The 27898-nt window shown below is 35.2% G+C and overlaps 3 protein-coding genes across 3 annotated transcripts in view; 2 read left to right on the forward strand and 1 right to left on the reverse strand.

Annotated features, from left to right (window-relative positions):
* Positions 1 to 2377: 2377 nt before the first annotated feature.
* Positions 2378 to 11573, forward strand: LOC111049783. Its single transcript, XM_039438434.1, has 6 exons — positions 2378 to 2595; positions 2932 to 3117; positions 4097 to 4250; positions 4606 to 4745; positions 6113 to 6298; positions 10120 to 11573. The coding sequence occupies exons 2-6, from the start codon at positions 2940 to 2942 to the stop codon at positions 10299 to 10301; spliced, it is 840 nt and encodes a 279-aa protein (XP_039294368.1). The 5' UTR covers positions 2378 to 2595; positions 2932 to 2939; the 3' UTR covers positions 10302 to 11573.
* Positions 11574 to 13626: 2053 nt separating this feature from the next.
* LOC111049776 (non-structural maintenance of chromosomes element 1 homolog) lies at positions 13627 to 20858 on the reverse strand. Its single transcript, XM_022335939.2, has 3 exons — positions 20707 to 20858; positions 18516 to 18688; positions 13627 to 15505 (listed from the first exon to the last, which is right to left on the reverse strand). The coding sequence occupies exons 1-3, from the start codon at positions 20717 to 20719 to the stop codon at positions 15002 to 15004; spliced, it is 690 nt and encodes a 229-aa protein (XP_022191631.2). The 5' UTR covers positions 20720 to 20858; the 3' UTR covers positions 13627 to 15001.
* A 274-nt stretch (positions 20859 to 21132) lies between these two features.
* LOC111049778 (ankyrin-1) overlaps positions 21133 to 27898 on the forward strand; it is a 30788-nt gene continuing 24022 nt past the window's right edge. The window contains exons 1-2 of the mRNA XM_039438435.1: positions 21133 to 21304; positions 25446 to 25669. Coding sequence (XP_039294369.1) covers positions 25484 to 25669 — 186 coding nt within the window. The 5' untranslated portion in view covers positions 21133 to 21304; positions 25446 to 25483. The remainder of the gene's footprint in view (positions 21305 to 25445; positions 25670 to 27898) is intronic.

The following is a 27898-nucleotide window of genomic DNA, read 5'->3' on the forward strand; positions in this document are numbered from 1 at the left end:
TAACATGTAACTCACTATACTTGGGTTTTTATGTAGTCTTCTCCTGTCCTGTGTTACTGAACTCATTATTCAATTGTAAAAGCATAGAATAAGCGCACAGGAAGCTTATGCCATAGAGAAACAATAGCATAAGTATAGATATCCCATGGTATAGGGCGTTTATGTCGCTACTTTTACTGTTATCTCAAGCCGATAGTTCATGTAATTCTTTCCCGTGAAGCTGTGTGACACTGTTAGCCTCTCATATTGTGCCGTTCATACACTCTCTCCCCAACAAAACAGTAAAATTCGACAATAATCTACAGTAATCGGCTTGAGATAACAGTAAAAGTTGCGACATAAACGCCCTATACCATGGGATATCTACTTACGTTATTGTTTCTCTATGCTTATGCTCTCTGTCTCTGCGGTCTACGATGAAAGTAACATGAAGATGATTCAGGTTGACACTGCAGTCAATATTCGTCCAAAAACTATGAATATTTTACCTCTTGAATAATCTTCTTCATTATTTGTTTTTTCTAGACGATGCCCCCATAACTATAATACGCTTCTTGTTTGTGATTGGATGATAAAACATGCAAAATATCCATGCCACCTGCAGGATTCAAACCCACGACCAGGAGCAAGCTGAAATTGTGTGTGCCTTGAGATTATGATTGAAGCTTTAGGTCTAATCAAAGCTCCGAAATTTTTGTCACAGGTCTGTTTCATTTTCAATAATTTTCACTACAACCGTACAGATTTTAATTCCAAATATGCTGATTTATTATATTACCCATTAACTTACACTGTTACATTATTATCTATTATATTACCCATCAACTTTCATACTGTTCTTGAAGAATGAAAAAAAGAAAACTATAGTTTGAAAAAGGATGGCAGGAATAATAAGTTTCTATTAATTTTGTAAGAATACACTATGTATTCTTTTGCTCTATTCAGCTTGCTCCTGGTCGTGGGTTTGAATCCTGCAGGTGGCATGGATATTTTGCATGTTTTATCATCCAATCACAAACAAGAAGCGTATTATAGTTATGGGGGCATCGTCTAGAAAAAACAAATAATGAAGAAGATTATTCAAGAGGTAAAATATTCATAGTTTTTGGACGAATATTGACTGCAGTGTCAACCTGAATCATCTTACTTTCATCTTGCTTCTGAGGTACTATTCATTTTACTCGATCTATACAGAAAGACCAGGCCTTGATGATGACTTTGGATTTGTATATAACTAATATGATAGAGCAGTGGGCGCCAAACAGTCGATCGCGAGCTACCACAGAATTGCTTTGGTTGGCAATCAATATTTGGCCTCAAGTCCCAAAAGAAAAATATTCAAATATTATTCAAGTTGCATTGAGGTTGAAAGCTATGTTCAGCTCTACCTACGTGTGTGAAGCAGCTTTTTCAAGTATGAAATTCATAAAAAATCGATATAGGAACAGACTGACTGATGCACATTTGGACAACTGCATCAGAATGGAGGCTACAACGTAAACTCCAAACATCAAAAAAATACTGGATGAACAAAAAGAGTTCCACTGCTCTCATTGAAATGTACATTTAAACTTTTCTTACGGTATACTTTTTGCTATGAGCTAAGTACCGTAGATTTCAACACTAAAGTGCGAGATAAATTACTTTTAACACGGCTCTTTCTCGTAGACGGAGAGGTCCGATGCTCTATCCTCCACTAATCACTCCCACTACCTAGCAGCATTCTCCTTCTTTTGTGTCTGAGTGAGAGAGCTTTGTAACACGACGCGGCAACACTCCCCTCCAAAATATTGCTGGCAATGTTCCAAGTAGTGTACTGGTCAGCAGGTATATTGGTTTGTGTATGTTACAGAGATGTTTTCATCACAAGAACATGAAGCAAAATGACACGGCGCATACAATTGTGCGCAAGATGTCCCTCTGTGTCCACGCTACAAACTGTGGAGGGAGAAATGGGTTTCTCCTCTTCATGTTAAAAGTAATTTATCTCGCACTTTAGAAATGTATATCTATACAATAAAAGTGTGAAAAATTTCATTTCGCGGACCGTACTTTCTAGTCTAATATTTCTTGGAAGCTCACTTGAAGATTTATAAATACTATTCTAGCTCACAAGCTCATAAGCTTGGCGACCATTGTGATAGAGGATGTGAATAAATTATAACAATATCATAAATATGTATAATAATCACGTTCAGCTACCAGGGGCAAATTCAAATTTTCCCGCTTGAGTCATGATAACGTCGATGTGAGTTGATACGAGATATCGATTTGAAATTTATCGATGATAGTTGAGCCGAGATTCTGACTATCGATAGCAGTTGGACCGAGATATCGACTTCACTAACTATCGATAAAAGTTGAACCGAGATTAATCGAAACAATGTCAGTGAACTGCCATTTTGACATCACGTTGTCACTTGTTGATCTGTCGTCTTGTCCATGCGTGATTGTACCCTGTGATAGAATTATGCTCAAATTTGTGACCTGTGATCTTTGATTGATACTATTTCTTCATAAATCAAAGCTATAATTTCTTTAATCTTGTATTTGAACTGAAGGAGTGTTGTACGTGTGATTTCCAGCAACCGAAAAGTAAGTAAAGTGCTCAATTCAAAAAGTTTTTTAACTTTTCAACTACCAGGGTAATTTACTGTACTGTAGACAAGTTACTCTAGTTGTTTAATTACGTAACCTATTACTATCTTAGTTAATTTACTCATATATCAATAATTTCATTGGCTTATCAGTTTATTGAGTCAATATAGGCTGCTGTTTATTCTCAAGAGTGTCGTTGAAGTCAATATTTGTGACATAGATTCTTGTCATTTTAACTTAACTATACCTCCAAAATACTGTTTTGGGGTTAGTTTTCAGTTCGAGAACAACCCATTTTTCTTCTATTATTTAATTAAACATTTATTCCAACAGTTTGAAAAATGGAGCTGCGGTTAGTGACCTACATGTGTCCCAGCTTGCCGGTAGAACTATTTGAGTTGTTCATGAGTTATCTTGAAGAAGCGTTGGTTTGTGATGCAACTCTGATCTATGAATCAAGGGCTCCCGGTCCCCTAACTGATCGACAGGATCCTTTCACTAAAAACTCTGTGGATATTGGTGAGTATTTAGTTTAGTTCTATATATAGCCTATCTTATAACTACAGTAGTAAGTTACGGTACCGGTACCTACATATCAGTTTTATTTTGTCATTAGTTTTTTTTTTTGTTAATTAACGTAGGTACCTACATTAAATTTTATACTAATCCAATTACTTTTTGGCTATAAGTAGGTAGAAAAGAAACTTCAATATGATATATATGTACTATCTGTGGATGATATGCTTTAGTATATGCACCAGTTTGGAAATACAGAAAATTACTTACGGTAGGCTACCGTAAATATTTTTTCGGTTTTTAGGACACTACTACGTGCTGGTTGCACAGAAGCCGGTTAAATTTTAATCGTGATTAATTCCACGAGAACCAATCAGCAAAGCCGTCTTATAAAAAAGGCCTTTTCTGATTCTTAGACGAGATATAGACCTATAAAGGTCTATATCTGCTGGTCTAAGCTCTGGTTAATTCACGTGAAATTAATCACCGTTAAAATTTAACCAATTTTTTTGCAACTGGGCTCAAGTGTCCGATCGAGTCGCGGTGCAGTGGTACCACCTGGAATATCACATTTTGGTGGCCGGACATCAGGTTTTGATGTCCCGATGGTGTCTCACTTTTGGGTTGCCAGCCCGGCCACCACTAACACGCCACTGGTGTTCCACCCCGATGTCCCAATATTTAATACTGTGGCCTAGGTGAATATATTAGAATACTAAACTGAAATTTATGATCCCATGAAGTTCACACTCTATAGAGAGTCTCAATCTACTGCTGTTTTACAAGAGGAATCTTGAATATTAAGGATATAATACAGAGTTCCATTTACAATTAATCTTTTTCTATTCTATGCATTTTTCAATTCTCTGTAAGTACGGTATAATACAGAGTTTCATTTACAATGAATCTTGTTCTATTCTATGCTTTTTTCAATTCTCTGTAAGTACCTATAATTATTCAGTGTTTTTTTACCATTTTTCAGCATTTATGTCACCAGCTGCCTGGTTGAAAATGATTCGCGAGAAGCGCACTGAATTCGCAGAACTGCTTCCTGCCACGGCTGTTTTCAAACACCCAAACAACAAAACAGGAAAGCTCGGCTATTATTCAGATATTGTTGTTCATAAAGATGGCAGGTAATTATTTACACTTTATTGAGTTGTTTCTTTTATCAATCTAATGAGCATTTTTAAAAGTCAAAGTCATTGAATGAGTCTCTCATCATTAAAATGATTTGAAATCGTATCAATAGAAAACTCATTGAATAAAATTTGATGTTGTTGTCGAAGACTAGGTGCCGGTTGCTCAAAAGCCGGTTAAATTTTAATCGTGATTAATTTCACGAGAACCAATCAGAGAAGCCGTCTTATCAGAAAGGCATTTTCTGATTGCTTCTCGTGAAATTAATCACGGTTAAAATTCAACCCGCTTTTGTACAAACGGGCACAAAATAGACAGTGTCTCGAAACTTAACTTGAAATTTGATTTCAGTGATCACGTGAAGTCGTTTCTCGACCTGAGAGGATGCCACTGGGCTTACAGTGATGAGGACTCACTCAGTGGAAGCGTAATCGTACTACAAAGTCTCAGAGAACTCGGAGAGAATGCTACGTTCTTTGGCAACACATTGAGTGGGTTGATTGAAAATATCATACATAGTGATCTAGGGAATACATGGCAGCTCGCAATATATACCTACATACCTGCCTTTTTATATTTATTATTCATTTTTTAGACATGTTTAATTTAATAAAATTCCTTGTTGGTTATCCATCTTGTTTTCACTAAAAAAATATTATTCTATTTTTAATATTATTATTTATAATATTTTCACTATTATTATCATCACTATCGTATATTTTAATATAACTTTAAAGTTAAAAAACCCTCACATTCTTTGGTGTGGCGACGACCGTTTCGTGCTGGTGTTGCACATTCTTAAGGCAAGGAATGTGAGTGTTTTTTCACTTTAAAGTTATTGACCGAGCGAAGTGAGGTCTAAGATTCAAGTCGACGGTTTGGCATTTCTCTTAATGTTTAAATGTCACAATATCAACTTCACAACTACACAGAAAGTGAAATATAATATTTGGAAAAAGAACATACAATTTGCCAAAACCTCTCTAAATTTTCCAGTTTAATATCCTCATTAGTCCAAATATTTATATTATGTCTAAATTTGTAGATAGGCTACACACCAAAAATCATTAATAATTTGTGTTTTTCAAAACTTCTCCAATTCTTGATAATCTTATCACTTGAATTGTAATTATTCATGATTTTGTTAAGAATCCGACACCTAATTTGAACCAAAATTGAGTTTTCCATTATTGACTGATCTAGTAGGCTCCAATGCGAGCTTCTTAAGCCGCGTTTACACCAAAGCTATTAACAAAATGTTATTTTTCCGTCCTTATAGATTCTATTAGATTGAACATAACTTATCATACACATACAGAGTGGGTGAAAAGTCCGAGAACGGCTTAATATCTCATACACAAAGGTTATTGACGGTGGGTGTGATTGGGGATCCTACTCAAATTGAAAATACTTCTTTACTATGACTTCAAAAATCTGGTCTCAATATTGCGGATCCAAGATGGCGGACCAGATTTTTGAAGTCATAGTAAAGTAGTACCTATTTTCAGTTTTAGTAGGATCCCCAATCACACCCACCGTCAAATAACCTTTGTGTATGAGATATTAAGCCGTTCTCGGACTTTTCACCCACTCTGTATTTTCATCATATGTATGATAAGTTAAGTTCAATCTAATAGAATCTATAAGGACGGAGAAATTAACATTTTGTTAATAACTTTGGTGTAAACGCTGCTTGATCGAACGTTATGTAATCTTTGCTATACGGTACTGTGTTTTGATGTATAATGGGTCTTTCTAGACCTAGCACAAAATAGAAATCAATCAATCTTAATTCAAATTTTTGACTGGTGTTGGAAAACGATTGTGTTAATTGTTGTTTTTGGTGATTGTTGTTTAGAATCGAGTTCGCACGTGCAGACAATCAGGATGGTGCTGGAGAAGCGAGCCGAGGCGGGGGCAGTGGACGCGAATGCTCTGCACTGCATGCGTCAGGGACTGCACGACCACGGAGCCGACCTCTGTGTCATCGACAGTCTCGGACCACTGCCGCCCTACCCCATCGTACTCAACTCCAGGCTGCCTGGTTTGTAATTCATGTTTCAACTCAATTATTGACCGAGCGAAGTGAGGTCTAAGATTCAATTCGACGGTTTGGCATTTCCCTTAATGTTTAAATGTTGCGCATTTACGGCGAAACACGGTAATAGATTTTCATGAAATTTGACAGGTATGTTCCTTTTCAAATTGCGCGTCGACGTATATACAAGGTTTTTGGAAATTTTGCATATCAAGGATAATATAAAAGGAAAAAGGAGCCTCCTTCATTCGCCAATATTAGAGTAAAAATCAGACTATAGAGTATAGAATTATTCATCATGAATCAGCTGTCCAGTGGACTATAATACTACCCGTTCAAAAACATCGAACATCTTGAAAATGTATCTTTCCATCAACTTTAGTAGACAGTTGACTATAATACTACCCGTTCAAAAACATCAAACATCTTGAAAATGAATGTATCTTTCCATCAACGTTGTAGACAGTTGCAGCCAGACCTGATAACAGCGCTCACACTCACATTCCGGGACGACACGTCACGGTACGATCTATAGTACAGAGAGTTCTATGTTTACTTAGAATTTTTTCTAAACATTTTAAATTGATAAATTATTTATTAATTTTTGAGAAAGCATAACAACAGGTCAATGTTACTTACTGAGCGCGAGGTCTACTGTTCACAGAACTACTAGTTATTATGAAACGAAAATCCAAAGTAAATGCTGTACTTCACCCCGAAGACTTCTGCTACTGCAAATATTGACAACAGTAGGGTAAACAGCTAGATGGAAATTCGATGAGCGCTACTATTCAAGAACTATTTGTCAGCCCGGGAACATTCCATGCAATATTACCGGACTGACAAATAATTTTTGAATAGTAGCAGCGCTCATCGAATTTCCATCTACCGTAGCTGTTTACCCTGTTGTCAATATTTGCAGTAGCAGAATTCTTCGGGGTGAATTACAGTATTTACTTTGGATTTTCGTTTCATAATAATAATTAATTCATTAGCATTTGAATAATTGCAATATGTCAGTAATTTCCATGTGTAGACTTTTAACTCAATCTCACTCTGTTTTCTAACATACCTTCTCATCATAAACTTAGGCTGGCCACTAATGTTAGAACATGCATGATGCATGATAACTTTGATTATGGATAGCCTACCTTAACGTATCCATAATCGAAGATGATACTCAGTCGACATACACAGAAATATACAGTGTATATCTAGGCATTTGAGACTCATAGCTTATGCTATCTTTTCTCAATGTCGACATACACTGTCAATCAATCAATCAATCAATCTCTTTATTCAAAACATACATCAAAATGTACATGAATGCGTCTTTATTTATTATTTTCAAAATAATAAAATAAATACAAGTAAAAAACAAAATACATCAACAATAGGTAGTCTAAATACATAATGAGTTGGCACTACAAAATTCTTCATAACTGTATAATTCTAATTCCACGATATACCACGATATACTGTAGTCGACATACACCGTGTGATGACACGGTGTGTCATCACAGCGAAAGATTTCGAGCAAATTTTTTGAAGTTAGTTTTTGTATCGTCGATTTGTTGTTTATTTTTTCTTTACTGCTCTATTTGAGGTTAAATTTATTTCTATCATTATAATTTGTAATTTTCCAGTGGTTTATGTTTTGTTATTGGTTGTTTATTGTATGTTGAAAGCCTCTCGCTGATGATGAACATGTGTATGTGTATATGTAAAAATGACATGCATGTTCTACCGTTAGTGGCAAGTGGTGAACATGTGTGTTCACACATGCTCGTCATGCATGTTGTTTCATATAGTGAGGTCCACGTTATTATGGCAGTGGAGAAAGACAGGAGACAACGTTGCCGATCCTCTGTCTTGTCAATGCCTTCTATAGACGGTAGCTGATACAGGTTTATTGATGTAATATTAACTGTTCATTCTCGTTTGAAGTAATCAATTATATTGTTCTAGTGGTTCTGTGAACAGCGCTCAGTAAGTTACATTGACCTGTTGTTATGTTTTCTCAAAAATAATAAATAATTTATCAATTTAAAATGTCTAGAAAAAATCCTAAACAAACATAGAGCTTCCTGTCCTTTCATACCGTGACGTGTCGTCCCGGAATATGAGTGTGAGCGCTGTTATCAGGTCTGGCTGCCGTCGATAATCAGCCCATCAGACAACATTCTGTGTTGTCGTGTTGGCGAAAAATCGGTGTGTTGAAATTAAAAAAATAAACTACCATAATGCTGATTCCCTACAAACTTCATTTCTCACTTTTCATGATTTCAGATTGAAAAAGAAAAATGTAAAAAAATGTTTTCTATCAATAACTCCAAACTCCGAACTAGAATCATGGCCTCAGCTTATGGAAAGACAAAGTTAGTAGACAAACTGTCTACTAACGTTGATGGAAAGATACATTTTCAAGATGTTCGATGTTTTTGAACGGGTAGTATTATAGTCCACTAGACAGCTGATTTATGATGAATAATTCTAAAAACGGATTTTTATGGTAATGTTGGCGTTCAAAGGATACTCCTTTTATTTTTGTATTATCCTTAAATTGCAAAATTTCAAAAAACCGTATCTATACGTCGACGCGAAATTCAAAAAAGAACATACCTTTGAAATTTCATGAAAATCCATTACCGCGTTTCACCGTAAATGCGCAACATATAAACATTCAAACATTAAGAGAAATGCCAAACCGTCGACTTGAATCTTAGACCTCACTTCGCTCGATCAATTATGGATTATTCATTGCATCCCACGGCGTGGGTTGCTTTTCGTGGGTCTACTTTGCGGCGGGCCTAAATCCGTATCAAGTCTCGTTTGTTATTATTTGTTTCATTTTGAGTTTAAGCCACCAGCTGATTAAATTCAGTTTTAGCTTTGACTATGCAAACGGCCCTTAGTGAACAAAATTGCTTACTTGAACAATTGACTGCACGTCGTTATAAATACACTAGCCGTCAGGCTCGCCATATCCGTCTAGCCAGGGGGCTCCGACTGGATCGTCCAAGAATGAGATCGGCAGGCTCGCTTCGCTCGCCTGAATTTTTGATTTGAGCATTTTTATCATATGTTAGGACGATCCAGTTAGGGGTCCAGACTAAACGTTTGGCTAAACGGATATGGCGAGCGAAGCGAGCCTGACGGCTTCTTCTTCTGCCTGACGGCTAGTAATATAATATTCCTGGGAATAGTTCTGATTGAAGTAGCAGTGCCCAATCAATTTTTCCGCGATAAATGCATTTCTATCTTCAACTTGGTGCCAACCTAACAAAGTCAACTCAACTTAATGCCAACCTGACAAAATTATTAATTTAGCTACCAGTTAACAACTGTTTCGAAGAGGTACTCTCTCTAGATTGTAGTTCTATATTAACATATGGTATGGACATTTTTCAATTATAATTAAGAGAATAAGAAGAATATACATGCTAAAAGACGAACTTTAAACCCTTAAAAACCACCCTTAGAGTTGAAATATTGCCAATAGATTTCTTAGTGCGCCTCTAAAGGGCCAACTGAACATACCTACCAAATTTGAACGTTTTTGGTCCGGTAGATTTTTAGTCAGTGAGTGAGTGCCATTTCGCTTTTATATAAATATAGATCAAAACCGTGTATTAATACATCGCAGCTCGGAATATATCAAGAAGCCTTCATTTTTGAATCTACGGTATTCGGTTGTTACACCTTTCGTGGGATAGCCTGTATACAACATAACACAACATATTGTGTTTGTATTTAATAATGGAGAATTTCACTACATATCTGAATACAGTGTTCAATGAATAATAAGTTTTTGTTTTCTATTTCAGATGATGTGAAATCAAAAATCACCGAAGCGTTCATGGCTATGCCGAGGACGAGGTTATGGGGCGAGCGACTGCTCAAGTTTGGAATTGTTGATTTCGCCCCAAACTCAATGGACAACTACTCATCAGCCACCGATATTGTTGAAAACGCTAAAAACAATGTCATAGGAGTCCGCTATTACTAAACACCTATTTATTCCGAGTTTCGAAACATTCCAGTTGAACGAAAATGATTACAGGGAGAAAAATTGAGGAAGGAAGAATTATTGATGTGGCGGAGAGGGGAATTTCAGAAGAAAGAAGGAGAATTAAAGAATAAACAAGAGTTGCAGGAGAAAGAATTATAATCGATGAACATGTCTCGCAGAGGTTTTGAAATTCATCCAGATTAAGGTAAATAAACTCCACACTTGAGTTCTTCAACTTTGGTTCTCAGTACAAAAATTACGCTTAACTTCTTGTAAAAACATTGACCATGTAGTTGCTTTCTTTCAAAAAGTAAACTAGACTTTGTGCTTGATTTACAGTAAAAGGAAGGAAGAATAATTGATGTGGCGGGTAGAAGAATTTTAGAAGAAATATGGAGAATCGAAGAAGAAACAAGATTTGCAGGAGAATGAATAATTTATTGATGAAAATAACTCGCAGAGATTCTGAAATTCGTCCAGATAAAGGTATATAAACTCCACACTTGAAATTCTTCAACTTTGATTCTCAGTACAATTTACTCTTGAAAATACATTGATCATGTAGTTGCTTTCTTTTAAAAAGTAAAGTAGATCTTTATGCTTGATTTACACTAATCAGTAGAACATTTAAGGTGCGTACAGATATACGCGCCGCGAACATGAGCAATTCACTTTTAATCAGCTGATTATATCTGTATTTTTACAGAAACGGTAAGATACAGATATAAAAAGCTTGGCATCAGCTGATTAAAAGTGATTATATCTGTATTTTTACAGAAACGGTAAGATACAGATATAAAAGCTTGGCATCAGCTGATTAAAAGTGAACTGCTCATGTTCGTGGCGCGTAAATCTGTACGCACCTTTAGAGTAACCCCTTATTAGCTAATCATCTAGTTGATCTACCTAGTTTTATTTGCTCTAGACTATCAATAGTAATGTTTTGAAGGGACGGATTCAAAGAGCCTCACACGTCAACCGAAGCTTATTGTGTGTCGAACTGAATAGTACCTAACTAATGTATAGCTCTCTAATTGAAAGAATACGACGTTCATGTTCTTCCGTTTGGGGAAAATTTCTTGGTTTTTCTAGTGGAATCTGTACACTATAAATCTTTAACGAAATGAATAGATTAATACTATTGTCTCAAATCTCTATCAGAACAAGGTGAAGAAAAAACCAATTCAAGAACTGCGAAAAAAAACATTTATTTTATGTAGCAAAATTCTATTTTTATACAAATAACAATATATTTTTTTACAAACATTATACAATTATTATTTTTTCATTTTTTGTACTTTTTCACAAATTTATCATAAAAACTGGTCTTCTGGTAAGTTCTTGTTTCTGGTCAAACATATATCATTCCAAATCAAATGACAATTCAAGCTTAAACTTATAAAACTCTTCCTATCAAAACAATGTCTCAGCTAGAGAAACAATATGACAAACGCCAAGTAATATTTATAGGCTTTATCGAAAATGTCTCATAGTAGAAGAAATTTAATTTAGTAGAGAATGTTTTCTGATTAAATGATGTAATGTAATTCAATAACTAAAAATAGGTACAGAAAATTGATAAACCCTTTTTAGTCGCACATAACCTTCATTTGGACAATTTATTTTATGAAATTGGGATGAAAAGAAGTTTTGGACTGTAGTCTGTTTCTTTGTCCTCAAGTTGATTGTAAATGATAAATAAATAAAAATAGGTCTTCTTTTGTAACAAATTTTGAGTTGAGAATAAGAAAGGAAGGAAATTCATGAACATACCAGTTTAGCCTGATGAAACTCGACAATTTGAGCGAACGAGCTTATAAACTGCATAACTTATGGAACATAAAGTTGAAAACAATTGATGATACAAGAAATATGTATATATTTACATGTTCACATTGATATCAGTGCAGAGTGAAGATAGTATAAGATGTCTCATGGTACGTGTAGCATAGGGCACTTATGTTCCAAATTTCACTGTTACATCTACGTACTTAGTTTTTTATAAAATATAATTATAGTAATCTTCTATTGAAATGAATAAAATAATTGATTAACGATACGAATTAGGTATAACAACTAGTTTCAGTGTTCACACCATCTTCAGGTTATAAAATTTTATTATTCTATTCCATAAGATCTTTATTCTATTTATTTAAAATGTGGTACTATAATTCCATTCATAAATAAAAATAAGTAGCCCTGATTTTATACATTTTAAAGAAGTCTACTTGTGGTGCTGATAGTCTCTCTTACTGTACAGTTTCATTTACTGTATCAATATAGGCCTACTATAAAGTTACTACCTTCATATAGTGAAATATTGTATCATACAGCAGTGTCACTCATATACTCTCACCCGGCCAAAACAGGTATAATCGGCTTGGTGTAACTGTGAAATTTCGACATGAGCACCATATACTATGATATATCTTCTTATACTATATTTTCTCTATGTCTGTTACTTCAGGTATAGTTTGAATTGATTTGTTCACATCGATATAAAGTATCGTCACAGACACTAAAATTGATATCTTGAATATTATTTGAACACGATGCTAATAATAGTACATGACAAAAGGTCAATATAATCGCGTTACCATTATCTTACATAAATTGCGCTTTTACGATACAATAAAGCATGCTAATAATAAAGTTAATTGTGGGTTTGAAAAATGATACTTTGAGGTAGAACTTTTAGATCTAATCTGTAACCATTATACATACCAAGTTAATCATGAACTTAGCAATTTATTTTATAAAAAGAGTGAGTGGCATGTGAAAGTAAAGAAATGTTTTCAGGAAAAATTAGAATGATGACAGAAGACTTCAAAAACTTATTTTTACCGTATTTGAAAGCTTTAAATAAATTACCTTTTATGGCCCGGTTGCACAACAGCCGGTTATATTTTAACCGTGATTAATTTCATGAGACCCTATCAGAGATGGCGTTTTTGAAAAGACGGCTACTCTGATTGGTTCTCGTGTAATTAATCACGGTTAAATATAACCGGCTGTTGTGCAACCGGCACAATGACTTTCTCTTTGGAAAATAACATTAAGGTACATATTCTTGTCAAGTGGCCATTCAAGGCACAGTCTACTTGGAATTGAAACAAAAAATGATAACTGATCAACTAATTATAACATAATTAATATCAAGTGGCCATTAATTCACAGTCAAGATAAAATTGAAAAAAAACAGATTAAAATAACAAATACCTACTGATACAGTTATGTCGAGATACCAATCTACTAAGAAAATCATCAAGAATCTAAGAGAAAATCTAAGAATCATCAAAAATCTAAGAATCTCATCACCTAAGAATCTCATCACCTAAGAAAATATAAGCCGAAAATCATTATACACTAAATAGACATAGTCCAGGTAACGAATGCTCAAAATGGGGTGTATAAGGAATAGTTGGAAGACAATTTTTGACCCCGCAGCTCTGTTTGGGTTAGTTAGGAGGTAAACATATTTCATTATATAAAATAGGCTATGATTATTTCATATATCAAATGTCTCCACCCCCACCACGTGTGATAAGGGCGTGGGAGTGATTTAAATATTCTGGTAGGAGGTAAACATATTTCATTATATAAAATATAATAATATAATTATTTCATATATCAAATGTCCCCATCCCCACCACGTGTGATAAGGGTGTGGGAGTGATTGAAATATACTATTTTTGGGTTTTCGCATAAATATCTCGAGAAATATGTGTCTTAAGGACATTAGCATCTTATACAATGGTAATGTCTGCTTAAAGTCGCATATTTTCCGAGGTATATGCGAAAACCAAAAAGATTGCATATTAAAAGCTAGATTTCCACAGAACAGTGGAAATAATAATTATAATTCCCATAAGTTCTGATTGGGCTAATCCCATTATAACTCATGGGAATTATATTTCCACTGTGGTGTGGGAATACAGCTTAAACCACCCCGATCCCCTCAGCACAGGGGGTAGAGAGTGGAGATTTTTATATGTTCACCCCCTAAATAAACCAACAGAGCTGCGAGGTCAAAAATTGTCTTCCATACATTTCCTTCTACACATAATTTTGAACATTTGTTCCATGCATGACTATTTCTATTTAGTGTATACCGTAATGATTTTCGGCTGACATTTTCATAGAGGCTGAATGGCACTTGTGAACTCTCGACATAACTGTAACAGAAGGTATTTGTTATTTTAATAAGTTTTCTTTTGTTTTTCAAATTCATCTAGACTATGAATGGCGTACATTCCAAACATTTCCTCCAATCGTTTGTACACGTAGAAATACTTGTCCTATAGTTAAGTTCACGTTATAATGGCAGTGGAGAAAGATAGGAGAACAACGTTGCCGATCCTCTGTCTTGTCAATGCCTTCTATACACGGTAACTGATACAGGTTTATTGATGTAATATCAACTGTTTATTCTCGTTTAAAATAATCAATTATATTTTATTAAGTAACAAATTATATTTTTCAATATTTTCATTCATAATGAAGATGTAATATTTTGTTAATTAATTATTAATTCTACATTGTTAAAAGGCGATCTGTCAACAGAGCAAAGCGAGAAAGAGATAGCGCTATCCGATTTGTTGAATGATAAGGATAGCAATCAAACACTGCCGTTATAAAGTGGACCGCACTATAGGAAATTTCGTAAATTGCATATTGCAACAATGGAATCACAGTGTTTATGACTGATGAAATTCATTGTCACATTTCGGACAAATAGTAATTTCAGATCTTCGATTCTTGGTGAAGTCGATCAAACAGTGTTTGTGCACTTTGCAGAAGCACGACTGACAGGAAGCACCGTGTATAATGATCGCCTGACACAGTTGGCACTCCTGTAAGTCATCGAAATTGGCGCGCAGGTAGGGCTCCATCTCCTTCAACCCCAGCGGAGACATGTGTAACAGATCGTCATCGGTTCTTTCCAACAGATGTCTGTCCAGCAGCTTTTTCATGAAATCCACGGTGTCCACCTGTTTTCCGTGTTTCACAAGCACTTTTTCGGACAGATTGTGGACTGAGGCGTCGGAGAAAAGACCCGACTCCGACTCGACGATTTCTTGCATCAGGTGTCCGATCAGACTCTTTTCGGGCACCGAGAATTGTCTGTCGATTGAGTCGTAGTTTTTGCCGTGATTTATGTAGTAAATGTACAGTGGACGACCGGTTATCTCGCAACGCACCTGAAATACAAAACATGAAAAAATTTAAATAAGTTATATTTTTGACAACCCAGTCTTTTCAGTATGGATAGGTATCACAATATCTCACCAGCAACAATATCTGAAATTAAAAAAGTTGTTATCATTTTATAGAGGTCTGTTATAGTAATGCTTGGTTGGCACGACATTGTTTCAGCAACACATGCTATGCTATAGTAAGATTCACTTAATTATTAAGTCTGAGAAATAAATATTGACCGAGCGAAGTGAGGTCTAAGATTCAAGTCGACGGTTTGGCATTTCTCTTAGGGACGTTTGCACAGTCAAAACTTAAACTGAATTTAATCAGCTGGTGACTTCAACTCAAAATGTAACACATTATCACAAACGAGACATGATATGGATTTAATCCAGTTTAAAATTAAATTTAGTTTAAACTGGCACTGTGCAAACGGCCCTTAATGTTTAAATGTTTATATGTTGCGCATTAACGGTGGAACGCGGTAATAGATTTTCATGAAATTTGACAGGTATTTTCCTTTTTTAATTGCGCGTCGACGTAGCCTATATAAAAGGTTTTTGGAAATTTTGCATTTCAAGGATAATATAAAAGGAAAAAGGAGCCTCCTTCATACGCCAATATTAGAGTAAAAATCAGACTATAGAATTATTTATCATAAATCAGCTGACAAGTGATTACACAGATGTGCGGAGAAGCCAGTCTATTGCTGCATTTTCATAATGTCTATAGTTTCAATCAGATACTTGTGGATGAGAATACTGCGTGAGGTCTACTGTTCACAGAACTACTAGTAAAGATGCTTCTCCTTCACGCTAAGCTGAAATACGTCCTATCTCCCAATGTTAAATCCTTCAGCGCAATTTTGGGAGGTAGTTCAGCTATGTGTTCCGAAAACGTATTCAGTGCAGCGTAGCTGAGAGTGAAGAGACCCTAGACATCTGACGAATACAGTATCCTACTAAAAGGGCTAGATAGAATTCCCCTTAAAAAAGACTGTAGGCCAGATAGCCGAATTGATTAATGCGTTGCACCCTTCAGTCTGCTAGTGCTACCTGGACACGGGTTCAAATCCCGCCGAATCCCATCGAAAAGGCATGGACGTTCGATCATCTCATAAATACCCTCGCACTTCCCATTACCCACGGACAAGCAAAAAGCTCATGTGGGCATCATCCGCAATAGAAAAAAATCTGGTGTGGTAAACTCACACAACTTTCCTTGCTCATTGAAAAATCTGGTATGGTACACTCACACAACTTTCCTTGCTCATTGAACTGCAAGCCCCATTCTTAAACTAGAATAATTTAGGGGAATAACATAATGACGATTGGCGGCAACATATTTGAAACTACGATCAGACTTCTGTATATGTGTATATATAATTGTTTTCAGAGTACTTTTTCCTTTGTGTAAATTGTGAAATTCGATGATTTTTTAAAAGTCGTCAAAACAGCTGTTCTACAGATGAAATATCTCGTCAATGTGTTCTTTTTATGAACTGCTCTACCTACCTAGCTCATGCACGAGAAGGAGGTTACAAAGTCCATTTCTCAAGGATGGGGTGGACCCCCCATTAGTTTCTCAGAAAGGAGACTCATGCCAGTTGATAGAGCTGATAAATAACTATACAGGGTAAGAATTTGGAAAAAATCGGTCAAGTAATTTTTGAGAAAATCGTGAAAAACATGTTTTTTTAGTAATTATCCGCCATTTTTCTCAAGAATATTACGGAGCTCCTGCAATTTTCCCAGAATTGAGACTCATGTCAAATGATAGGGCTTATAAATAGCTATCCATGGTATAAATTTGAAGAAAATGGTTAGAGCTGTTTTCGAGAAAACCGTGAAAAACATGGTTTTTTAGTGATTATCCGCTATTTTTCTCAAGAATATTACGAAGCTCCTGCAATTTTCCCAGAAATGAGACTTATGTCAGTTGATAGGGCTCATAAATAGCTATCCATGTTATGAATTTGAAAAAAAAATCGTTAGAGCTGTTTTCGAGAAAACATGGTTTTTTAGTAATTATCCGCCATTTTTTTCGCCATTTTGAATTCAATTTTATTGAATTTCTTATTGTCGAATCCTCATGGTATAAGGACCTTGAGTTTAAAATTTCAAGTCAATCGATTGATTGGGAATGGAGTTATCGTGTTCACAGACATACACACACACACACAGACCAGCACCCAAAAATCATGTTTTTGTACTCAGGGGACCTTGAAACATATAGAAAACTTGAAATTAGGGTACCTTATTTTTTTTGGAAAGCAATACTTTCCTTACCTATGGTAGTAGGGCAAGGAAAGTAAAAAAGACTGAGGAAGACTACAGAAGTAAAAAAGTAAGGAAATGATAGAAAGGTATTGCTGCCACTCTTTCTTTTCCACCGCCTATTATAGTAGAGAACTATGATTCAAGTTATCCCGGATAATCAGATATAATTCGATAACAATATTTTATTTCATTTCACTTTATTTATTCATAGACAATAGATACAATGCAGGTAAAAACAACAGGCATTCGCCCAAAACTGCTTTAAACCTTAATTTGGAATACACGGTCTAGAGGTTATGTAAATAATAACTTAATTCACACACTATTAAGTCCAAAAAATGTATGTACTACAATAATTTTGGATTTATCAGATTGATTAAGTTCAAAATACAAATCCAAACAAAAATCTTCCTTCACAATCACAAAAAATATTAAAAATTTCCCTTAAATCCACAAATTATACTAATGTTAAAATTCTAAACATGTTAATTAACATATTGTTGTTAATTCGTGTTAATAATGGCCAATTCTTTCTCAAATCTATTTTATTCGCTTAGAAAATACATTTTTCCATGATTTTATTATAAATTTTCATTATTGATATTATATATTTTGGCAGTTTATTATATTTCTTCCTAACAAACAACAATTGGCGATTGATAAGTAGCTTTAAAAAAATGCAATAAACAGCATGAATATTGATTATTCAATCTAATATACCAAATCATCTTACCTTTTCTATTTTGTGGCGTAAACAATGGATTGTGTCGTTCATGATATGCAAGTCATCTGCCATGTTATCTGCAGTGCGGTCTTCTCCAAATAATTTCAAGTAGAAATCCATCAGCTCCTCTTCCGTCATCATTCTTCGGTTCAGAAAAATCTGCAGCAACATCTTGTGTTGATCTGAGCAAAAATAAATACTTTTAGCAATTTGAGTAGTTTATCAATGATAACTGTGCAGTCAGATTGAAAAATGGAACAAAATACCATGGGTTGAACTTTTTTTTATATTTTGTGGAAAAAGAAATACTTTTAGCAATTTGAGTAGCTTATCAATGATAATTGTGCAGTCAGATTGAAAAATGGATCCAATTTTTTTGTTAACTCAAGCCGATTACTGTCTATTATTACTGTTTTGTTGGGTAAGAGTGTAAGAACGGCACAGTACGAGAGACTACCAGCGTCACATAGCTTCACGAAAAAGAACTACTACGACTATCGGCTTGAGTTAACAGTGAAATTTGGAACATAAACGACCTATTATCTTCTTTAGGTGGGCCGTCCACTAGAACCGTTTTCGTCCGAACTAGCATTGGCCGAAAACTACTGAACGCGACAGAACGATACACCCACCAACAAAGAAAGGAATAGATGCTCGTCGATTGCAACAGGTTCATACGGCCGTGCACGGCCGTCTCCGGCCGATCAATTTTTCGATCCGAATTGAATGGGATTTTCCGGCTCTATCCGGCCGAACTAACTAGTCGAGCTGAGGCAACAAAGTCTTCCTAACCTGGAATTGTTTCACAGTCTTGTTTATTTTTTAAAGTTTTTCTGTTTAATATAATTGTAACTATGGAAAATGAAAAGTTGATAAGTTTGGTTCAAGAGCATGTTCCATTGTGGGATATGCGAGACAAAAGACATCATCGTCTTGATGTTCATAGGAATCTGTGGACAGAAAATTGCTGAACAAATAGGATCTGAAGGTAAAATTATTGTAATAAATAACTAATTTAGTGGAAATTTTGTTTAATCAATTTTCAAAATCTCAATTTAGGCTAATCATTGCTTATAAAAAATTTTGTTGGCAATGACAGTACCGTAATTAATTCAATAATTGGCAATCAGCCAACTTCTGAACTAGACTGACCTAAACGGTTCCAATGGACGACTATATTCGGCCGAATTAACGGCCGGCCGATTCGTCCGATCCAACGGCCAAACGGATCGGTTGAATACAGTTCCAGTGGATCCGACTTATATGCCGGCCGTTAATTCGGCAGAATATAGTTGCCCATTGAACCGTTTACGTCAGTCTAGTTGCCAATTATTGAATTGATTACTATCATAGTAACAAAAATTTTTTATAAACATTAATTAAGTTGATACTTTGAAAATTGAATAAACAAATATTTACTAAATTAGTTATTCATTATTAAGCAATCTTTGTTTTACAGAATCCTTTGAACATTACAACGATGATATCTTTTGTGTCGCATATCCCACAATGGAACATGCTCTTGAACCAAACTTATCAACTTTTCATTGTCTATAGTTACAATTTTAGGTTAGGAACACTTTGTTGTCCCAGCTCGACTAGCTAGTTCGACCAGGAAATCTTATTCAATTCGGATTGAAAAATTGATCGGCCGGAGGCGGCCGTGCATGGCCGTATGAACCTGTTGCAATGGATAAGCATCTATTTCTTTCCTAGTTGGGGGATCATTCGGTAGCCGATGCTAGTTCGGACGAAAAAAGTCTTAGTGGACGGCCCACATTAGAGGTACATCCTGACGGAATGACTCCCAGACCCAGACGACTATCCAACTTATCTGGTTTAAAAAATGAAAATGTCCAGATTGTCTGTTACATGTTTCATTGGAGTGTTTCTGGAAAAATTAATCTACAAAATAGACAACAATTTTCATTTATTTATAGTAACCTACATTAAAACACAATTATTACAGTAGCAAATTAAGAATTAAGGGGGCCAGCCCAAAACTTCCCCTATTTCTACATTTAGCAAATTGAATTTAATTTGGTAATGTTCATATTACAAACGAATAATTTAATTCATTATGAATAGGGTGACTGGTAGAAACTGATTAATTGAGATAATAGATTCAATTAGACATTTTTAGTACTAGTTGCTATGGCTGCTGAAACTTAATTAATATATTGCAGACATGCCACCTTACCTAGATAAGCCATTACTGGTTTTACAATTTTAAAGTATTGTATTTTCAGGAATAGAAATATATTTTGGCTATATCAATAAAATATAATGACTAAATTTACTTCCCGCCTTGAAAATGAAAACCAAAACACACATGCATAAACATAACCTCAATCTTCATGATTGTCTAGTTTCCAGCTGTTCTTTTATTAGCTCCAATAATGCCAACATGTTGAATCACAAAGGTGCTCTGTAACCTTTTGAAGTATAATGTGGTATTATATTTCAGGTAAATTTTGAAAGCAATAATCTCTTATTATTTTGTTCTATATTTTCAATTCATGTGATCCAAATCTAATATTTATTATGATTTCCAATCATTGAATCTTTGATGTGGTAAGCCTGCACAATGACTGATAATGCGTTGTATTGTTTTGTTATGTTGCATTCTTGTAGTACATAAATTTTCTGATCAGCTCCACTGAATTGAGGAAAGTGATTTTTGTAAAATAATAATGGAATTTTAGATTAATTATTATGATCATTCAGTAATGACATACTTGAATATTTACCCCATTAATTGGACTTATCTTCGAGATACTTTCTAACATAATACCATGGTAAGTTTGGAAGATACACATTGATTCTGTAGCAATAACAACCACTGTTTTGAATTAAACTATTTATTTTGGTCTAATCATTATCAAGAATTGCTATTTCTTTATCTATGAAATGTTTGCCCAAATTCAACTCTTCAATCAGTAACTGTGATCCTTTCCTAGATATTCTAATAATAAATGTAATTTGTTAGTCAAACTACACATCATTTTCTGATAAATATTTTAATTTTTCAGAAGATGCAAATTCATTCACTTATCATTTTACTATCTACATCATTCAAATTTTGAGTGATAATTTCAAGACTTTTATAAGATATCTTTGCAGATGCATATTAATTCACTCATCATTTTACTATTTTTCTAACACTTCATATTTTTGCTTCATAGTTGCAAAGAATAATATTGATATATTTTTTTATTGACAGTGGTTTTATTTATCTTTACATTTGTGATTTAAATGATAAAAATCCACTGTTAAACGTAATACTTGACTCATTTTAAACGTATTTGATATTTTTAATGTGAGACTAATGATTTAATATAATACCAAACTTACCTAATCAATAAATAGATTACCATTTTATCAGTTTGAAATTTGTATTTGAGTAAACATTCTATCCTTACATCACAATCTATTATGCTTGAAATATAACCTCTCTATTATTACGAAACCGTTCGTAATTCTTGGTCGAATAGAATCCTATTAACATGTTTAATCCAATTTGATGGCATAATGCTAGGTAACAGGTTGTTTTTGCTCGTTCAGTTGGGATAATAATGAGAAGACTTTACAGTGCTTACTTTGAAGAGTGTTCAAATAACTTTCTCCATTGATAATAGCTGTGTTCTTCCATAAAAAGAAAATGTTTCCAGTGAAAATGTTAGTTGAAGTGTCTTGTTAAGAGTTGTTAGTTTTTGCAAAATTAAGATTCAACTTATTTACTGTGTAGAGTTCTAAATGGGAAATCATGTCGCGATTGAAGTTACAGCTTGTACAAAACAGAATTCTCTTCATAAATCATGCACGGGCAAAGGTGAAATTATTTATTCTCCGCAATGAAATCATTAGCCTAGCCTTATTATAGCTTATTCATTACACCTATCAGCTTTTAGGAATTTAGAAATTGAAAAATTGTCTTGAATCTTTTATTGAAGGAAAAATATGACGAGGTTGAGAACATGGAATGTTTGAGATCAACAACGAATTTGCTGAACTAGTTTCAATAGAGAACGTAGAATAAATTTTGTAACAGAGAAGTTAGCTGAGACTCTACTTCCTTCCCCCCTTCGACACATTTGAATACATAGACGTATAACTTAATACCATAGAGGCATAGAGAAAGGATAAGCGTAAGTAGTTGTTTGTCTCTGTTAATACATACGTCTTAACATTGAGCTTACTCTACCTTTGCGTCTTTACCATGTTCTGACATATTTAAATAGCCTACCAAAATTAATTTTTAAACTTTTTCTGTTACCTTCGTCGCTCCACCATTTTTGGTCTCATTCGAGTACATGCATTAGTTTTTTTACATTCCTTATACCTTCTTCTTCATCCATTACCCACACTTGTATTTTAGTATTTAGTATTTAAAATACTAAGATACAAGTGTGGGTAATGGATGAAGAAGAAGGGATAAGGATTGTAGGATCGATGGCGTCATGTCATGAATAAAATAAAATAAGAAAAAACACTAATTGATCAAGATGGCAGTGATAAAATTCAGATCGAAAAATATTTATCATACGAGGCCTTGTTCTTTAACATAATGGCACTCTAGCCTGATGACATTTGAGACAGGTCACATATTCCTGGACATCGTGATAAGCCCTGGTTCTCAGGAAACTGGTCACAACTCTCTTGAACACGCTGATGTCCAACTGCTTTACACCTGCAGGCAGCCTGTTGAAGTAGCATAGTGCTGAACTTCTATGGCATTCCCGCTATCTCTGGAGGCGCACCCTGGGGACGTCAAACAGCTCTCAATGCCTAGTGTTGTGGTGATGCACAGTCAACAAATTTTGTTGATTCTTCTTGACGTACATGAGGAAGTGGCTAATTATAGTTAGAATACCCAGCCTAGCAAAAATGGGCTCGCAATGAGCAAGATGTTCGCTTTCACTAAAAAATGGGTTCGCAATGAGCAAGATGTTCGCTTCCACTAAAAAATGGGCTCGCAATGAGCAAGATGTTCGCTTCCATTAATGATCCTGGCGGCCCGTTTTTGCAGCTTTAGTATGTCACGAACCTTGGCTATGTGGCCCCACATGCGTAGAACGTAGGAGATATGGCAGTGGAAAAGTGCATGATATACCATGACAGATATGTCTCCGTCACATGTCCCCCCTAGTTTGAGCAAAAGGAAACAGATTCGGGACAGTCTCTTAGTCACTTGCTGGATGTGGCTGGTCCAGTTGAGCTTCATTTTCCGCTTCACTAAGCTCTGACACTTTTGAATATGAATAATTAATTTGTTGTCGAATACAAGAAATATTTTTACAAATAAAATAATCATTAAATTACGATAGTTTTTTGCGTGACTGGAAAAAGAAGCCTTGAGCTCCAGCCACGAGATATATTCATTAAATCTTTTTTCATTCTCTGCTACTCTCTTCCTTAGTCACTTCACTATGTTTTGACTCTAACCTTTGTTGTGAGAAAGTTTCCTACTTGCAGACGTAGAGTATTGTCATAGAGAAAAGATCGTACAAGAAGATATCCCATGGTATAGGGCGATAATATTCACATTTTCAATGTTAACTCAAGCTGATAGTCCTAGTAGGTCTTACTTCTTTTTCGTGAAGGTATGCGACGCTGGTAGTCTCTCATACTGTGCGGTTCTAACATTCTTACTCGGCCAAAACAGTAATAATAGACAGTAGTCAACAGTAATCGGCTTGAGTTTGAAGCATAAAGTACCCATACCATGGTATATCTTCTTATGCTGTATATTTTATTGTCTCTTTTCTGTTTAGGGCTACTTGTAATATAAATAGAAAAAAAATCTAAGTAACCTTTTTTGAATTATTTTATCTCAACATTCATGCTATTTTCAAGTGATATCACTTGTGATAATATGATTCAAAAAAGGGTACTGAGATTTTTATTTCTATTTATACCGTATATATTTTCTCTATGGTATTGTACTCTAAGAAAAGTACCGGTAGTATTTCTTCTTCTTCCTTTTACGGGTTTAGGTATTACTGCCTCTTCCGAACCTCTGTGCCTCTAAAATCAACCCTTGTCTTCCTGGGACGTCCCCGATCTCTTCTTCCAAGTGGCTGATACAATAGAGCCTGTTTGGGGATCCGGTCATCACTCGTCCTATTAACATGCTCCAACCAGCCACGTCTGTTCCCATTCATTCTATCTCTCACGGCAAAGATGTTGAGCTGAGTCAGTATAATAAATAGGCTACTAATTGCTGTTGGGTATTATTCTTTCATCTTGCAAAAATATTCATGGTTATTGCAAAGAGAATATTTTTTCCTCTTTTGTCTTCATCCTACTTGAACTGTTGATATTAATATCTTGTAAATAATTAATATAAAATAATTAATATCAATCTCGCACTTTTAAAGCAGTACTCACGGTTTTCTTGTTTGACGGACGCGTACCTAGTATCTAGTATAGTACTGTACCTAGTACAGTAACTAGCTACTCCTTGTACGCTGAGGATATTACTCACGAAAGTGAGTAAAACTAAAGATAGTGCCACGAAACGCGTCCATCAAACAAGAAAACCATGAGTACTGCTGTAAAAGTGCAAGATTAATATTAATTATCTTAATTAATTATTTACAATATAAGAATATTTTTGAAAGATGAAAAAAGTACGAAACAGTAAGTAGTATTATTTATTATTCAGATTCAGTGAATCATTATTTTGTTGTTATTTTAAAAGAATATTTGCACCATGCATTTTTTATGCAATAAACTATTTGATTTGTTCATAATCCATATATTAGTCTAAATATAACATAAATTCGATGTTTATCGTCTACAATATTATTGTATAATATTTATTAGGTAATCAATAATTGTTAACGTATTATGTTTGATCTTGTTGAGTCGTGTAATCTTATTATTTTTTTGCTTATAATTGTGAATGAAATGTGAATTCGTGTTGTGTTTGTGCAGTAGAAGGTGGAGCAGAGGAAGGGGGCAGTGTCGTCGCCATGGGAGGCGGTTGGGTGAGCCACCTGTTCCAGTCGGTGGCGGGGGTGGGGAGCGGGGGCGGCGGCAGGGGGCGGCCCCCCTCGGACCAGACACGTGCCAAGCTCACCACTGTCACCGAGGCTCTGCGCGCCAACCCCAAGGTCACCGTCCAACGCCTCGATGGCATACTGTCCTCCATTCCCAAGGTCAGACATTACAATTATGATTTATAATAATAATAATATAGGAATGTATCAGGTATGTGCATATGCGGACGATGTAGCAATAATTGCAAGAAGGAAAGATGTCCTACAGGAAACGTATTTGTTGCTAGAAAGAGAGGCGAATAAGATTGGCTTGATAGTGAATGGAAGAAAAACGAGGTATATGAAAATATCAAGTAGTCAAGCAAGAAGAGTTCCACAAAACCTCCGAATTGGAAATAAAATCTTTCAAGGTGTAAGGAACTTCAGCTACTTGGGGGTTGAACTAAATAACGAGAACAAGATGGGTTACAGCATAAAGCAAAGAGTATTGGCTGGAAATAGAGCATACTTCAGTAACATGAAACTTTTGAAGAACAGGCTTATATGTAGAAACACGAAACTTAAAATATATGAGAGCCTAATACGATCTGTTGTAACGTACGGCTGTGAATCTTGGACGTTAACAAAAGAAGACAAAAACCATTTAGGCGTTTTTGAAAGGAAAATCCTAAGAAAGATTTATGGTCCAGTTAAAGAAGGAGAGGAGTGGAGGAGAAGAACTAATTCAGAGCTCGAGGCATTGATAAAAGGCCGAAATATTGTAAAATTTATAAAGGCACAGCGGCTTAGATGGTTTGGACATATCTGTAGAATGAACGAAAACAGAATGCCTAAAATAATATTCAAGGAGAGGCTACATTCAAGAAGAAAGATAGGAAGGCCGAGAATACTCTGACAGTTTTCTAGAGCTGTAGTTTTCTGTAAAGTGTGAAGTTTTTAGCTCAAAAATTTCTAGTTTCATTCAAAATTTAGACTTTTTAAATAATTATTAAGTTACTGTTCTAGATTTTCTGATTTCAGACTCTAATAGTATCTATTTGATTCAAAATTTGCTCGTTTATCTGAGTATTGAAGAGTGTAAATTGTATTTTGAAAAGTGAAAGTAACATAACCAACATTTTGATTTGGACAGAATAATATAAATTGGAAATGGGACAGTTTTGGGCATGAGCCTGTTGTGCCTTTCCTAATGTTAAGTATTTCTACACAATGTGATGAGTAAATAAATAAATAAATAAGATGGGAAGATGAAGTGAGAGACGATCTCCAAAAAATGGGATATAGAGGATGGGGAGACAATTAATAGAGGATCGAGAAGTGTGGAGAGCTGTAGTGGAGGCGGCCAAAGCTCATATTGGGCTGTAGTGCTGAAGAAAGAATAATAATAATTATTTAGAGTGACCTGGGCTGGCTCAGGTCTGTTATCAGAGTTTTCAGGTCGCACCTGATCAATGTCACTGCCTCTGACATGACCTAAATACTGTTGGACGTCGAGGTGCAGTACCTGATCGAAATACTGTACTCCGATGGTTGCAGCGTTTATAAGCGTTCATACTGGTTCTGTGATGAAAAAGGTACCACCTGGTCTTCCCCTTCCAGTTCGTACTACCGAAAATTTAGACCGAGTCAGTGTCGTCTAGTCCTGAGATCATTTCGTCTAGTCGATCGTCTAGGACTAGTAACAACTGCCGTTCTGACGCGGGCTACATTCTTTGGAGTGCGAACTGAACGGGGAAGACCAGGTGGTATGTTTTTCATTACAGGACCAGTACTTCTAAACGCTGCAACCCATCGGAGTACAGTATTTCGATACTGTACTGCACCTCGACGTCCAATTCTAAGGGCCGGTTTCCGAGCTCGGGATTTAGCTAAGTTCTAGACTTTAACTGGCTTTAAACTCTGGAGTCAGAAAATTGGCTTTCCGAGTCAAAGCGTTAACGTAGTCGAGGACTTGAATAGACTCTGGAGTTTAGAGATCACGTTAGACCGTTGAGTTTATAATTTCGCCTTCTGAGTGAAGGGCTTATAAGTCCAGGACTTGAATTAGATTCTCGCCTCTTTCCGAGTCAAGGATTTATCAAAAATCGTTAAGTCCAGGACTTAAAACAGCGTGATTTTAAACCCTCGACTGGGGTAGGGATTAAATTCAAGTTCTAGACTTAACTGAGCAAACACAATTGAGTTATTGTTTTGGAGTAGATAAAAGTCATGGAATACCTAAATTATTTGGATTAGTCCATCTAAATTCATAATTTATAGTTTGCAAGTTTATTTTGGAATAAAATTGTATTTAGAATTATGCGTAAAAAACTAACCTTATTTCACGTCTGTGACATAACCTAAAAATGTTCAAGAAAACTAATACTAGGATATGCCTTGGAATTTATA

Source organism: Nilaparvata lugens, chromosome 11 (genome assembly GCF_014356525.2).
Source record: "Nilaparvata lugens isolate BPH chromosome 11, ASM1435652v1, whole genome shotgun sequence".
Taxonomy (NCBI): Eukaryota; Metazoa; Arthropoda; class Insecta; order Hemiptera; family Delphacidae; genus Nilaparvata; species Nilaparvata lugens.